Here is a 16,264-nt window from a genome sequence, read left to right as displayed (position 1 = left end):
AATGACTTTGGCTGTGTGTTTGGGGTCGTTGTCTTGCTGCAGAATAAATTTGGTGCCAATCACACACCTCCCCGATGATATGGCACGATAGATAATTATCTGCCTGTATTTTTCAGCATTGAGGACACCATTGATCCTGACCAAGTCTCCAACTCCATTTGCAGAAATGCAGCCCCAAACTTGCTAGAAACCTCCAGCATGCTTCACTGTTGCCTGCAGGCACCCATTATTGTACCGCTCTCCAGCTCTTCAGCGAAGAAACTGCCTTCTGCTACAGCCAAATATTTCAAATTTTGACTTATCAGTCCAGAGAGCCTGCTGCCATTTTTCTGCACCCTAGTTCCTATGTGCATTGTTGCTTTTTGGCTGCAATTCTTCCATGAAGTCCACTTCTGGTCAGACTTCTCCAGACAGTAGATGGATGTGCCTGGGTCCTGCTGGTTTCTGCCTTTTCTGTGCTGATGGCACTGCTGGGCATTTTTAGGTGTCGAGGAGAATTAAGCATGATGTGTCCTTCATCTGCCGCATTCAGTTTCCTTGGCCAACCACTGGGTCTACGGTCCTCAAGATTGCCCATTACTTTGTGCTTCTTTAAAAGGGCTTGAACAGCGCATCTTGAAACCCCAGTCTGCTTTAAATCTTTGCCTGGGAGAGACCTTGCTGAGTGTAAGAATTGATGCTGGTTTGAAGCCAAAGGGTAGTCACACCAAATATTAATTTGATTTACATTTTTCTTATGTTCGTCCACTTTGCATTTTGTAAATTGATAAAAATAAACAATTAAAAAATATATTTTTAAAAGCTTGATGTAAATAAGCATTTCACTATATGTTTTATCTCAGTATGTGTTCTTTAAAAAACTTCTCAAAATATGGTGTAATTAAGTGCTCCGCGCTGCCTAAATCAGTAATAGCAGCTAACACAACAAACCTGAAATATTTGTTAAAATCATAAAAAAGTGCATAAGTGTAGCGCTTAATTGACAGAGCCCTGCTGGAAGCACGGACAAATCAATCAAATGAATCAAAATTAGAATATAAATAAACCACAGTATTAGATTACAAAACAACATATGTGATATAAAACGTATATAAGTGACTGAAAAATAGTGCCAAGTGAATTAAAGTCCACAGTGTGCAATAAGGGGTTGCAGTCCATATTAGAGTTTAAGTAGTCTCGATCCCCACATGAATAGCCAATATAGTGAATAAGAGCCAGGAACACCAATGTGATAAAGCCACCACAGAAATAGATGTAGGCTTACCAGATAATTTGGACTCAAAAGAACGTACGTTCTGTGAGTCAAATATGCTTGGGTTGTCAGCCAACAACAAGGATGGAATCTGGAGAATCGGCCGTGATGGGAACCTGGATGGTCCTAGATCCTCATGGAAAATCTGTCACTTAGTCCAGTTCCACTTGGTCTAACTTGGTCTAAGTTCCAGCAAGGTTTTTGCTTGCTGGAACTTAGACCAAGTGGAACTGGACTACATGACGTTCTTTTGAGTCCACATTATCTGGTAAGCCTACATCTATTTCGGTGGTGGCTTTATCACATTGGTGTTCCTGGCTCTTATTCACTATATTGGCTATTCATGTGGGGATCGAGACTACTTAAACTCTAATATGGACTGCAATCCCTTATAGCACACTGTGGACTTTTGAGATAGTTACAGACTTTAATTCACTTGGCACTATTTTTCAGTCACTTATATACATCTTACATCACATATGTTGTTTTGTAATCTAATACTGTGGTTTATTTAGATTCTCATTTTGATTCATTTGATTGAATTGTCCGTGCTTCCAGCGGGGCTCTGTCAATTAAGCACTACACTTATGCACTTTTTCTTTAAAAAACTTGTTTCTATGTATAAGTTTTACTGTAGCGCTGATATATCTCATCAGGTACACAGCAGTAAGCACAGTGGTAGCACTGAGAAGGAGAGGACTGGGAAACTATGGCAAGGGAGGCAAACACAACCAGCTGGCCTTTTCATCATAGGCAATAGGCAAAGTTTCCATAGTTTGCATCCTTTGTATGTTCTTCCTATGCCTGTGTGGGTTTCTTCTGGGTACTCCGGCTACCTTCCACACTCCAAATACATGCTGGTAGGTTAATTGGCTTCTGTCTAAATTGGCCCTAGTATGTGTATCTATGCATGTGAGGTAGGTACCTTAGATTGTAAGCTCCTTGAGGGCAGGGATTGATGTGACTGTACAATATATTTATGTAAAGCGTTGTGTAAATTGACAGCACTATATAAGTACTTGTAATAAATGAAATGTTGAAGAACAAAGTTTATTTTAACACACCTTTACACATATGTATGATAAAAAGGTGGATTGCAAGGGATCACAGGTACTCTGTGAAAATTATATGGACTCATCCACATAAATACTTAATAATATACCATGCCATCATCACAAAAAAATTACCATTCAGCTTTCTTTAACAAAAGAGCACAACACATTTTACAATTTAGCATTTTTATAGCATTCATTACCTTTGAAGGTTGGACTGCATTATTAAAAAAGTACAGGTATAAAATTGGCAGCCAGCCAGCCAGCGTACTATAAATGAATAGAAGTAACTTGAATGAGGTTACTTTATGGGTGGGTTGATCTGCACCTGATGGAATCCTAAATAGGTCTGGCGCAGCTGCACAGATGTTATTAGGAAGAGGACAGCAGGATCATCAGTCTTCATCTGTAGGCAGTGCTGGCTCCTGTCCTGAGGTCATTTAGGAACCTCCATCGCACACCAATGTTTTGGGGGTATTTTTCATTGGGATCCATTATATCATTGAACTTCCAAAAAATGAGTGCTATTATCCCACTGGGAGCTATTATTCCACTTAATTGCTGAGTAGGGATGCATAAATCTGTCTGGGTTTGATTGGCCAAGGGTTCAGCGAATCCTGTTTGTAATTTGGCAAACTTGAAGTTAACAGCGAATGCCATTGAAATCTATTGGGAAGCACATCCTGTTATTAAATGCTGGCCATTTTTAGGGCTAATATGCAAACTACTGTAAAAAAAAAAAAAAAAAGGCTTGGGAGACATGTACCAATGCAAAAAATGTATTTTTTAAATTACTGTAGAGCGGGGAGAAAGCCTTAGCATGAAACTTGAAGAGCATCATTGAAGATTCTCAAAAACAAAATGCTTGGGGGATTCCTTGCTTAAAGCTGTATCTGGTGATACAGAACAGTCTCAACAACATTGTATACTGGCAGAGCATATTTGGCTGTGGAATGCAAAACTGTCCTGCAGCTGATCATTTTCTAACTCTCATTAAGAATTAGGAGACCACAGATGATACAGCAGCAGGACAATTTAAAAAAAGTAAAATTGCGCTTAAATTTAGGTGAGACAAAGATCGCAGGCTGGGGCATTGCTACAAAAATGAATACTCAGACAAGCAATACAGCAGTATATAACTGTCCAGCAGTAGGACAGTTTTCAACAGGGATAATTGGTCTAACCAGTGTATATTTTGTCTATGATTGCCCTGCCAACATACAATAAAAACCAATATAGCCGTAAAATAAAGAAAACTTTCCAAATAATACCCCCCTTCCTCAAAACAAAGGCCCGTTTTTTTTTTTTTTTTAAGGAAGCCTTGCTGTAAAAAAAAAAGCAGATTAATCTAACATAACATAATACAAATATATACCGCCAGAATAAATGATAACCTTAAAATACCATCCCCCAAAATAAAAAACATTCTTAATCCTAAAGGAAGCCTTGCTATAGATAGGGCAGCAGCTAAAAGTAACCGCTGATCTCAAATCAACCGCAAAACAAAATTAAAGACAAAAAGTCCCCAATAATAACTAAAAAAGAAAGAAAAGGGGCTTTGTTGCCCAAATACCTAGCTTTTAGAATGAAAGTACAGTTTTCTGACTCTAATGTTTTTGTATACATTTTGTCAGCTATCTTCCAATACACTGACACTGAGGCTTCCACACTGTGGCTTCCCTGAACTTCCTTTTAAAGTGAGGGTGTTGGCTTATTTAAAAACCCCACTTATGGTGCCTTCTAGGCCTGCTTGCCATAGTTTACTGTCCATGCAGTCCATTATGGTTTAAAATAAAAAAATTCTCAGGTGAATATACACATAAATTCAGTCAGAATGCAAAGGTAGTCATGCAAAGGTAATCATGCTTGGTCTGACAGTGCAAGGCTATGCAACTGTGAAAAAGGAAGTAGAAGAGATACAGGGTTTGCACGGATGCAGAGTATAGGGCTTCAGAATATCGATTTTAAGTGGAGAGAATTATTTCATTCAGCTTTCTCCAGGTTTTGGTATTCCAAGATTAGCTTCTGGAGTTTGCAGACTTTAAAAAGTTTTGGACGGGAAGAAGTCCCCAACCCAGAGTCCAGGTCTTGGTGGAGACCTGCAGTCTGTGAGTGCTGGCATACACAGCCCTTATAATGCAGGACTTGGGCATAGCTCATGGCTCCCGTTAGGACACAGGTGTGCTCCACTCAAGAGACAGTACTCCATGCTCGAGACAAGAGATTTTATGTCCATAGGGCTGAGAGAATCAAGGTGTTTAGGCAAGTCTGGGAGACTGGTAAGGTCAAGGTGACTAGTAACTAGAGGTCTCAGAGGAGTGAGAAAGCCTGGGAAGTCAGTAGATGCCCTTATGGGAGGCCAGGTCTTGGGTCCATGCAGCAGGGTGCTGCAACAAATAAGGCTGAGAGGAGTGACAGAGCCCAGAGAGTCAGGGAGCTAGGTGAGATAAAAGAGGAACACAGGAACACAGAGGTGTTGTGTGAGACTGTCTGAGGGACTAATCAAAGCCAAAGTTCAAGGTCTGAGGTTTAAAGGCTAAGTTCACCTTTGTTCACCTTTTCTTTTTTTTTCTAAATTCCAACTCCCCCTATGTACCAATATAGCATTAATGTACTTCTTTTGCAAAAATAAAAACTTTCTATTTATTCGACCCATGCTTACCTCACTCTCTTCATGCATGTTTAAAAATTGTCCTCCATTACTTCTGCCTTACTTCCTGAACAGACTTTAGGTCATAACACAGGAAGGAGTTGACCAGCTAAGGATAGATGATGCAGGGTGTGTGCTAATGAGATCAGCTGGTCAACTCCTTCCTGTGTCATGACCTAAAGTCTGTTCAGAAAGTAAGGAGCAATGGAGAAGGGTTTTTAAACATCCACGAAGAGAGTGAGGTAAATGTGGGTAGAATAAATGGAAAGCTGTTTTATTTTTGCAAAAGAAGTACATTAATGCTATATTGCTACATAGGGGAGCTGGAATTTAGAAAAAGATAAAAAGGTGGACTTAGCCTTTGAAGTCTCTGCTGAAGAGAGCCATGTGGTTTTTATTATTTTTACTGTGTCTGTTTTAGATGGTAAAAAAAAACCCTGCGTGGGCATCTGTTGAACTTGATTTTGTTTAATAAAAGTGGGCCGACAAGCCCTAAAACAAGTTTTGACTGGCATGGACTCACTAAAAATGCTTCTACCACTGAGCTAACAATGTCACAAAGGTCATACATATTTTTCAACATCCGTTCTTTTTTGGCATGGCGGTGACCACTTCTAGTGTGTTATAAGCGCATAGTTTACTAGATATCACAGTTAAAGGCTTCTTCTCCTACCTGTAGTTTCCCAGGTACACTCCATCTGGATTAAGCATAGGTGCAATTTTAAATATCAGGTGATCTCGGAGAACTCTGGCAATAGGATGCTGACTAACAAGGAAATCGATGATCCCTAAGGGAAAAAAACATGGAAAGCATATCCATTACAATATGGTGGTTTTGGTCATATTTATTTCTTTTACAACAACACATAATATAAGTACCTTGGCATCCTCTTTTAGCATTGATTCACACCTATGTATTATATCCGCAGAACATCGGCCTGTTATGTCCATTATGCAAGTTGGTGCTCTACATTGCCATTTACTCTAAATGGTACCCCAACATACCGACGTTGAAGCGCACCACAACGCACAGTAACACACTACTGTTAACGTAACACACTGGATCAGATGTGTGAACCCAGCCTAAATGGCACATTGTTAAAGCAGAACTCTGGGAAAAAAAAATTTTTCCATGTCCTTGTTGCTGATCTCCTACCTTGACTGGATATGCCATCCATCTTCTTCTGAACTCTGTAATTCCTCTGTAATAGCCTACTGATTTTCAGATAAAACTGGTACTGCCTGGTGATATCCTGTTTGTAAGACCTCTGGCTGCTATTCCTCCTGTACTCCCAGCCAGCGGTCTTGTCACTGCCCAGTTGTAGTTTGCCACAGCAAGCAGGGACTTGTACTTCCGTTCCCATATGCTGTAGTGGGAGGAGGGGTCTCACACAACCCGGTCTGTACCGCTCATGGAGGTGGTGTCCTCCTCCTCCTCCCTCCCTCCTCCTCCTCCTCTGCTGCTGCCAGCACCTGTTATCTGTCAGTGCAGAACGGGGATGGTAGGAGACACAAGCCGGGTGACATAGCGGAGATCTTGGGCTGTAACAGATCTTGTATATGAACACCATTTGCCGTAATGTCCCGCCTCCCGGACCAGTGTGCTGTCTGTCACAATGCCGATGTGGGAGGTGGGACATTATGGCAAGCGATGTTTATATACAAGATCTGTTACAGCCCGAGATCTCCGCTGTGTCACCCGGCTTGTATCTCCTACAATCCCTGCTGCGCATATGGCCACTGATGAGACCACACATTTGGGCACTGATGAGACCACACATTTGGGCACTGATGAGACCGAACATTTGGGCACTGATGAGACCGCACATTTGGGCTCTGATGAGACCGCACATTTGGGCTCTGATGAGACCGCATATTTGGGCTCTGATGAGACCGCACATTTGGGCACTGATAAGACTGCATATTTGGGCTCTGATGAGACCGCACTTATGGCCACTGATGAGACCACACATTTGGGCACTGATGAGACAACACATTTGGGCACTGATGAGACCGCACATTTGGGCACTGATGAGACCGCACATTTGGGCTCTGATGAGACCGCACTTATGGCCACTGATGAGACCGCACATTTGGGCTCTGATGAGACCGCACATTTGGGCACTGATGAGACTGCACATTTGGGCTCTGATGAGACCGCACATTTGGGCTCTGATGAGACCGCATATTTGGGCTCTGATGAGACCGCACTTATGGCCACTGATGAGACCACACATTTGGGCACTGATGAGACCGAACATTTGGGCACTGATGAGACCGCACATTTGGGCTCTGATGAGACCGCACATTTGGGCTCTGATGAGACCGCATATTTGGGCTCTGATGAGACCGCACATTTGGGCACTGATAAGACTGCATATTTGGGCTCTGATGAGACCGCACTTATGGCCACTGATGAGACCACACATTTGGGCACTGATGAGACAACACATTTGGGCACTGATGAGACCGCACATTTGGGCACTGATAAGACTGCACATTTGGGCTCTGATGAGACCGCACTTATGGCCACTGATGAGACCACACATTTGGGCACTGATGAGACCGAACATTTGGGCACTGATGAGACCGCACATTTGGGCTCTGATGAGACCGCACATTTGGGCTCTGATGAGACCGCATATTTGGGCTCTGATGAGACCGCACATTTGGGCACTGATAAGACTGCATATTTGGGCTCTGATGAGACCGCACTTATGGCCACTGATGAGACCACACATTTGGGCACTGATGAGACAACACATTTGGGCACTGATGAGACCGCACATTTGGGCACTGATGAGACCGCACATTTGGGCTCTGATGAGACCGCACTTATGGCCACTGATGAGACCGCACATTTGGGCTCTGATGAGACCGCACATTTGGGCTTTGATGAGACCGCACATTTGGGCACTGATGAGACCGCACATTTGGGCACTGATGAGACCGCACATTTGGGCGCTGATGAGACTGCACATTTGGGCACTGATGAGACCGCACATTTGGGCACTGATAAGACTGCACATTTGGGCTCTGATGAGACCGCACTTATGGCCACTGATGAGACCGCACATTTGGGCTCTGATGAGACCGCACATTTGGGCTCTGATGAGACCGCACATTTGGGCTCTGATGAGACCGCACATTTGGGCTCCGATGAGACCGCACATTTGGGCTCTGATGAGACTGCACATTTGGGCACTGATGAGACCGCACATTTGGGCTCCGATGAGACCGCACATTTGGGCTCTGATGAGACTGCACATTTGGGCACTGATGAGACCACACATTTGGGCACTGATGAGACCGCACATTTGGACTCTGATGAGACCGCACATTTGGGCTCTGATGAGACTGCACATTTGGGCACTGATGAGACCGCACATTTGGGCACTGATGAGACCGAACATTTGAGCACTGATGAGACTGCACATTTGGGCACTGATGAGACCGCACATTTGGGCACTGATGAGACCGAACATTTGAGCACTGATGAGACTGCACATTTGGGCACTGATGAGACCGCACATTTGGGCACTGATGAGACCACACATTTGGGCACTGATGAGACTGCACTTATGAGCACTAATGAGGCTGCACTGATAAGCAGTGGACACCGTCCACAAAAGTCCCCCCTTCTGGTTATAAGTTACCATTTGCACAGGTGTAGGAACCTTATAGGTCCTGTATTTATTAAATGGCATATTACAATTCAAGATGTTCATTCCCAATTGTAAATGTAAACCCAAGAGACGGCAAGAGAAGAGTGAAAATTTCCTTAATAATGTAACACATACAGATCAAGCAACCTGGAGGCTGGAGGATTTTACGTTTATGCACTCTATACATGAAGGTAATAACCCTTCTGTGTTTTCTGTTTTCAGAAAACACAGAAAACAATGGACACACAGAGTGGGTCTCAGGAGTTAGCATGCATGAGTGCCCCCATAGCAAGCGGGCACTCAGCAGAGCGGAGGAGCCCAGTGCACAGGCAGGGTACTCAAGAAGAGGAAGATCAGGGGTGCTCTGTTTAAAAACATTTCACAGGTCAGATAAGTACAGTATAACATGTATGTTATTTTTTTTTTATTCTTTTAGTATCACTTTAAGAGGAGACAATAAGTTTCCCTGTAGAGAAGAGGTATTATACTTACCTGTCATCTGGCTAGCGCTGTGGTTCCTTCTATTGCACCCTACATCACTACAGGATTTATTAGTAATATAGGGACTGGTGGAAGAACTACAGCACTCAGTGAGGGATGAAGTGGATTCTCTTTGTACCATAGCTCTCATGCCCCGTACACACGGTCGGATTTTCCGATGGAAAATGTCCGATCGGAGCGTGTTGTCGGAAATTCCGACCGTGTGTGGGCTCCATCGGACATTTTCCATCGGATTTTCCGACACACAAAGTTGGAGAGCAGGAGATAAAATTTTCCGACAACAAAATCCGTTGTCGGAAATTCCTATCGTGTGTACACAAATCCGACGGACAAAGTGCCACGCATGCTCAGAATAAATAAAGAGATGAAAGCTATTGGCCACTGCCCCGTTTATAGTCCCGACGTACGTGTTTTACGTCACCGCGTTCAGAACGATTGGATTTTCCGGCAACTTTGTGTGACCGTGTGTATGCAAGACAAGTTTGAGCCAACATCCGTCGGAAAAAATCCTAGGATTTTGTTGTCGGAATGTCCGAACAAAGTCCGACCGTGTGTACGGGGCATAAAAGAAAACTTCTTCCTCACAGACCAATCTTTATTTCTGTTGTTTACTTTTGCGACAGGGTTGCTTTAAAACTATTCGTTTATTAACATACAAGTCTTATATAACAGCTTGCACAGCACTGTACAAAATAAAGGGAAACATTACAGTTACAATAAAATTCAAGGCAAGTGGGTCAGGAAGGCCCTTCTTGTGAAAGCTTACAATCTAAAATATAAAGGATAAAATAACAGTTCAATATAACACATAGTTGGGCAAAGTTATGAGTATATGAATACACACTTTAAATAGAATTTTTCCTAAATCTCCAAACTACCTGTTCCAGCAGTTTAAATATACTTGTACTGGGAGAAACACCCGGGCTGCTATTGTTGACCTTCTTTAAATATGCTAGTTATCTGGCTAGGTTTGATGCTTTGAATTATTAAATCAAAAAGTACATACAGTCTGATGACAATATTTCACAGGTAGAGTCATATAACTAAAGCCATAGCAGCAAGGTTTTGCTTTAATAGTCATGTTTGATCATAGTCATGTTAGGCCTTAAATTATGGGTTAAGTTTAGAGTCAACAATTAAGTTGAGGTTAAAGATAAACTTTTAATTTCATAATTATATTTAGTAACTCTACTGTGCCCCAAAACAATACACCTAATTTATGTCACATGTTATTATAACTATTGATAAAAAAATTAAAAATAGTTTTGTAGTCAGGCTGTGACCACAGGTCCAACCATCACCTGAAAGCTTAAAGTCGAACTGTACCCAGTACATGTCTTCCAATTTTTGATGGAGTAAGAAAAGGCTCATTGCTCAACCAGGTCTTTAGGGCTGCGCAAAACCCCAGTGAGGACACACTGTCACAACAGATGTTAATTGTCACACCTAAATCTCCCTTCTTGGAGGTTTCCATTGTCCAACCAACTGGAAGCAGCATTCATTTTAGGATACCCATATAATTATGTTTGTGCACCATGTGTATGCTCTGGCAGTCTAGAAATGGTAACCTTAAAGAATATCTAAAGACCATTTTCATTTTGAATAGATTAAGGAATGGTTAAATACCCCTGCTATCTGTCATATCGAGGAGACTTATCTTTACTTTCTGTCTCAGCAAAACAACAAGAGGTGAGGAATCACTCCAAAGTGAGGAGAAATCTACCTTTTAGACAGCTGTCACCGAATCAGGTGTTGCCAACTTGCCATTGAAAGATTTTCCCTGAATTCTTATTCAAGAGAGAACTCAACATTTTGGATTTTCTGTAATTTCCTGTACTGGTGACAACAATCGCCAAGATAAATAGAAAGGTAGAAATTAAGCTAAGCTAAGATGCCAACTAAAAACATAGCAGAGCCAGTAACTCTTCACCATTTATTCCAAAAATATTTGGCTTTAGATAAAGTTTAAGAGCTCTCTAGGAACCTCAGTTGTGCTTTATAACAATTGTCTTTACAGTATACCTTTGGAGAGTCCACAAGAGGCTAGGAGATGCAGGATCCGTGTGTCCTGATATGAACATAAAGAGAACTTAGTACAGTGACACCAGAGGCTCAGCTTTAAAACTTAGTTCATCTGTCAAAGCTGGTTGGGAGATCCCTCTGCTAATGTCCCATAGAGCTCTAAAATCTCAACCATGAGATAAAAACTCTGCTTCTCAGTGCCTACAAAAACAAGAAAAAAATCAACTTTGCTTTAAATTACCCCAAATAAGATGTGAAGAGAAACCTAGTTCTGCAGAAAGTGTGAACACACCTCTAAATAATATAGACTCCGTTCTCCCAACATGTGTTGCTCAGTCAGTCAAGGCCATATCACATTGAGTATGTAATCAACTACGTACGTATCATTGCCCCTCATTACAGCAAGGTTAGGAATTTGGCAGCTGGCGGCGCCCCTATAATATAATTTCCACAAAGCAGACCGAGAGATGCAGCAGATGCCCTAATTTATTAGTTGCTCCTTGTATTAAAATAACAGTTTGCTGGTAAACAGGAAGGGTAATGATGCCAGTCACCCTCGTTAGAGGCTAATAATAGCTTAATTTGTCCACTAATTGACCTTTGATACTGCCGAGGCGTTGTAGTGTGTATCAGGGCAAGAGATAAACAAGACCACGGTTATGTTACCTCGGAGAATGGCTCCGGCAAATGGAAGGTAGTTAGCGTAATACATTATCTGCTCACAGATGAGCGGATTAATTGGTCTGCCAATTAGAAGGGGACTGGGGAAAACAGGGCAGACTGTTCTGTAATGTGTTGTGTACACTGCAGACCACCACAAGCAATTCATTCTAAGTCATCAGTGTCTTAAGCCGAAATGGAAAGTCATCTCTCCTCAGCTGTTGACTGAACTAACAACTGAGAAACGTTTCCTGCCAAGAAAGTTCAGGAGTGGAACTCTGTCCATAAGTGCCAAGTGGAAGCATGCAGGCTGTGCAACTGCGTAAGGGCCCACAGAAGAAAAGGGACCACCAGGGTAGTTACTATTGTTACACAGATTTTTGAACTTCATCAGGTATCATGCATTGTCCAGATTTGGTATCATTTTTCTGTACAGTAATGCTTGACAGATTGCAATACTATATTATAGATTGATCAAATGGATTGCTAACTTCTCCATTAAAAGCATATTTTTATAATATGAAAAACGCAATACAATTATTAAAAAAGTACACCAATTGTTGGAACAAAAAAGAAAAAAGAAAAAAAAGCTTCTAAAAGTATAGCCTAATTCTGGTCTGAATATGACTTCTATGATTACTAATGCAGAGCTGTATTGAGATCTAAATATAACCTATTAACATTTTTTTTTAATTTGCTGTATTTTTGATGAAAACGGGATAACTTCTAAGCAAGTTTGTTTTAAAGCTACTGATTGCTCATTAAGGTTGTATGTGAGTGTTAAGAGCTTCCATTAACTTGTGGCAATGTGAGCTATAAAGGTGGGGGTACCTTTAGCAGAGGAAAGAACCTCATCATTTGACTGGAGAATGGCAAGAATTGAGCAAAGCATAAAGGTTTAAGAAGGTCACTTTGGTGATGGACACACTTGAGGTACATGTAGGTGTTGGGTAGTGAACAGCTTTATGTTTTGAAAGAGTTCCTGTAGCGTGCCCATTGGCAGTAGCCAAGTTTAGGCCATCAGCCATCATGCTGCATCATGCAGTGATCTCTTCATTACCCTTAAAGGGACCTACTTATTTTGACCCACTGGTGAAACAGGGGTCAGATTGTGAGGTGAGCAGCCAGAGCACACTGGTGGAGGCGAGCACTTGCACTTTTTTGAGGAATTTTTTTGCACTAGTTGGTGGAGCAAGCTGGGGAATTCTGCATTTTTGATTAATTGTGGTTATAAATACACATTTTTTTGATTTTTTGATCTCATATGGACTTATTTTTATGGACTTAATATCTCTGCAGAATGCTTATTCATTTTTTATTATTAATTAATTGATGTATGATATCCTATTTTAATATTCATTGGTAGCGCAGCACTGTATTGGATTTATGGTTACAGTTGTGCTCAAAAGTTTGCATACCCTGGCAGAAATTGTGAAATTGTGGCAATAATATTGAAAATATGAGTGATCATGCCAAAAAAACTGTCTTTTATTTAAAGATAGCAATCACATGAAGCCATTTATTATCACATAGTTTTTTTTGGATTCTTTTTAAATCATAATGATAACAGAAATCATCCAAATGGCCCTGATCAAAAGTTTACATACCCTGGAATGTTTGGCCTTGGTACAGACCCAGAAGGTAGCACACACAGGTTAAAATGGAAAACAAAGGTTAATTTCCCACATTTGTGGCTTTTTAAATCATAATTAGTGTCTGCGTATAAATAGTCAATGAGTTTGTTACCTCTCACATGGATGCACTATGCAGTCTAGACACTAAGCCATGAGGAGGTAGAAAAGAACAGTCAAAAGACCCGCGTAACAAGGTAATGAAACTTTACAAAGATGGAAAAGGATATAAAAAGATATCCAAAGCCTTAAATATGCCAGGCAGTACTGTTCAATCATTTAATAAGAAGTGGAAAGTTTGGGGATCTCTTGATACCAAGCCAAGGTCAGGTAGATCAAGAAAGTTTTCAGCCACAACTGCCACAGGAACTGTTTGTATGTGATAATAAATGGCTTTTTTGGCATGATCAGTCATATTTTCAATATTAATGCTAAATTTTCAGTCAGGGTATGCAAACTTTTGAGCACAACTGTATATGAAGTGTAGTGAGCACATTTATTTCAGTGACAGCAGCAACTGGATTTTTCACTTTTTCACTCTCTCATACTGGTCACTGGAAGTTCAACATGGCACCTCATAGCAAAGAACTCTCTGAGATCTGAAAAAAAGAATTGTTGCTCTACATAAAGATGGCCTAGGCTATAAGCAGATTGCCAAGACCCTGAAAACTGAGCTGCAGCACGGTGGCCAAGACCATACAGCGGTTTAACAGAACAGGTTCCACTCAGAACAGGCCTCGCCATGGTCGACCAAAGAAGTTGAGTGCACATGCTCAGCGTCATATCCTGAGGTTGTCTTTGAGAAATAGACGTATGAGTGCTGCCAGCATTGCTGCAAAGGTTGAAGGGGTGGGGGGTCAGCCTGTCAGTGCTCAGACCATACGCCGCACACTGCATCAAATTTGTCTGCATGGCTGTCATCCCAGAAGGAAGCCTCTTCTAAAGATGATGCACAGGAAAGCCCGCAAACAGTTTGCTGAAGACAGACAGACCACGGGACATGGATTACTGGAACCATGTCCAGTAGTCTGATGAGACCACAGTAAACTTATTTGGTTCAGATAGTGTCAACCACGTGAGGAGTACAAAGACAAGTGGGTCTTGCCTACAGTCAAGCATGGTGGTGGGAGTGTCATGGTCTGGGGCTGCATGAGTGCTGCCGGCACTGGGGAGCAATGAATGCCAACAGATACTGTGACATACTGAAGCAGAGCATGATCCCTTCCATTCGGGGACTGGGCCGCAGGGCAGTATTCCAACATGATAACGACCCCAAACACACCTCCAAGATGACCACTGTCTTGCTAAAGAAGCTGAGGATAAAAGTGATGGACTGGCCAAGCATGTCTCCAGACCTAAACCCTTTTGAGCATATGTGGGGCATCCTCAAATGGAAGGTGGAGAAACGCAAGGTCTCTAACATCCACCAGTTATGTGATGTCGTCATGGAGGAGTGGAAGAGGACTCCAGTGGCAACCTGTGAAGCTCTGGTGAACTCCATGCCCAAGAGGGTTAAGGCAGTGCTGGAAAATAATGGCGACCACACAAAATATTGACACTTTGGGCCCAATTTGGATATTTTCTCTTAGGGGTGTACTCACTTTTGTTGCCAGCAGTTTAGGCATTAATGGCTGTGTGTTGAGTTATTTTGAGGGGACAATAAATTTACACTGTTATACAAGCTGTACACTCACTACTTTACATTGTAGCAAAGTGTCATTTCTTCAGTGTTGTCACATGAAAAGATATAATAAAATATTTCCAAAAATGTGAGGGGTGTACTCACTTTTGTGACATACTGTATATAACTTTTGTACACTTATTTAATTTGTTTGGTAGGATTGCTCTGATAGATCACTTTATTATAATTCCATTCCATTGTATTGATATCTATGCACCACCATATTGTATTATTTTGCCTCTGGGTTTAGCCTCTGTATGAGTGTTATTTATATTGCTACTTTGATGGGATATATGGTGCTATATATATATATTATTTTTTTTCGAGATTTTATTATGTGTGTCTTTATGTGTCAGTAATAAAAAGACCAGTTTTTAATTATAATTTGTGTGTATTCAATTCATTAAGGGGGTCACACCTTTAAAGTCCTGTTACCTATAGTTTCCTATTTATTGAATAATAATTATCTTATACAATGTTTATTTCATCTACTGTATATAAATATTATATAAGTATGGAATTTTCATTTGAAATAGCCTTTTTAACCACTGTAAGCACATTTGCCTCATGAATCTGTTTTTATCTTCCCTTGAAATGGCTTCTTTTTCTATCCTGCTCAATAGACAGCTTATGGAACGGTACAAATTCTGGATGAACTCTTGTGTATCTTTTCTCAGCTTATCGTATAGGACACGTAAAAGGGATACATTTTTTAAGCATTTGCTTGAAAATTCACCAGTGAATCTTTATAATCTTTGGTGTTTGAAATGCATTTAGGTTGTTCTGGGCATGCTCAGGGACTTTGTTTTTTTTGTGCTTTTTGTGTGTGAACAGCACCTGGATTTTTCTGGGCATGCTCAGAGAGTGTGTTTTTTGGGTTAGTCATTTAAAGACATCTTTAACAGGTGTACCCACTTTGAAGGTGTGTGTCCGTTTGTGGGTGCAGTCCTTTTAACTCCTGTTCATTTCCTCTGCAAAAGGGTCAGACCTCAAAACCATATTCTGTTAGTGTCTCAATTTACCAAACATGTGTTTTTTGTTTTTCTTGCTCCTTACCAAGTCCTGCTTTGTTGACCAATAAAATTTGTAGCAAATTTTTTATATATTATATAAGTATGGAATTTTCATTTGAAATAGCTTTTTTAACCAC

General features: G+C 41.2%; 1 protein-coding gene across 3 annotated transcripts in view; it reads right to left on the bottom strand.

Moving 5' to 3' along the window:
* AGBL4 (AGBL carboxypeptidase 4) overlaps window positions 1–16,264 on the bottom strand; it is a 3,151,866-nt gene that overhangs the window by 658,546 nt on the left and 2,477,056 nt on the right. For all 3 annotated transcript variants that reach the window (XM_073593575.1, XM_073593577.1, XM_073593576.1), the window contains one exon: window positions 5,628–5,742. In XM_073593575.1, coding sequence (XP_073449676.1) covers window positions 5,628–5,742 — 115 coding nt within the window. The remainder of the gene's footprint in view (window positions 1–5,627; window positions 5,743–16,264) is intronic.

Source organism: Aquarana catesbeiana, linkage group LG07 (genome assembly GCF_042186555.1).
Source record: "Aquarana catesbeiana isolate 2022-GZ linkage group LG07, ASM4218655v1, whole genome shotgun sequence".
NCBI lineage: Eukaryota > Metazoa > Chordata > Amphibia > Anura > Ranidae > Aquarana > Aquarana catesbeiana.
The sequence above is the reverse complement of the archived record's forward strand: the minus strand, read 5'-3'. Positions and strand labels throughout refer to the sequence as shown.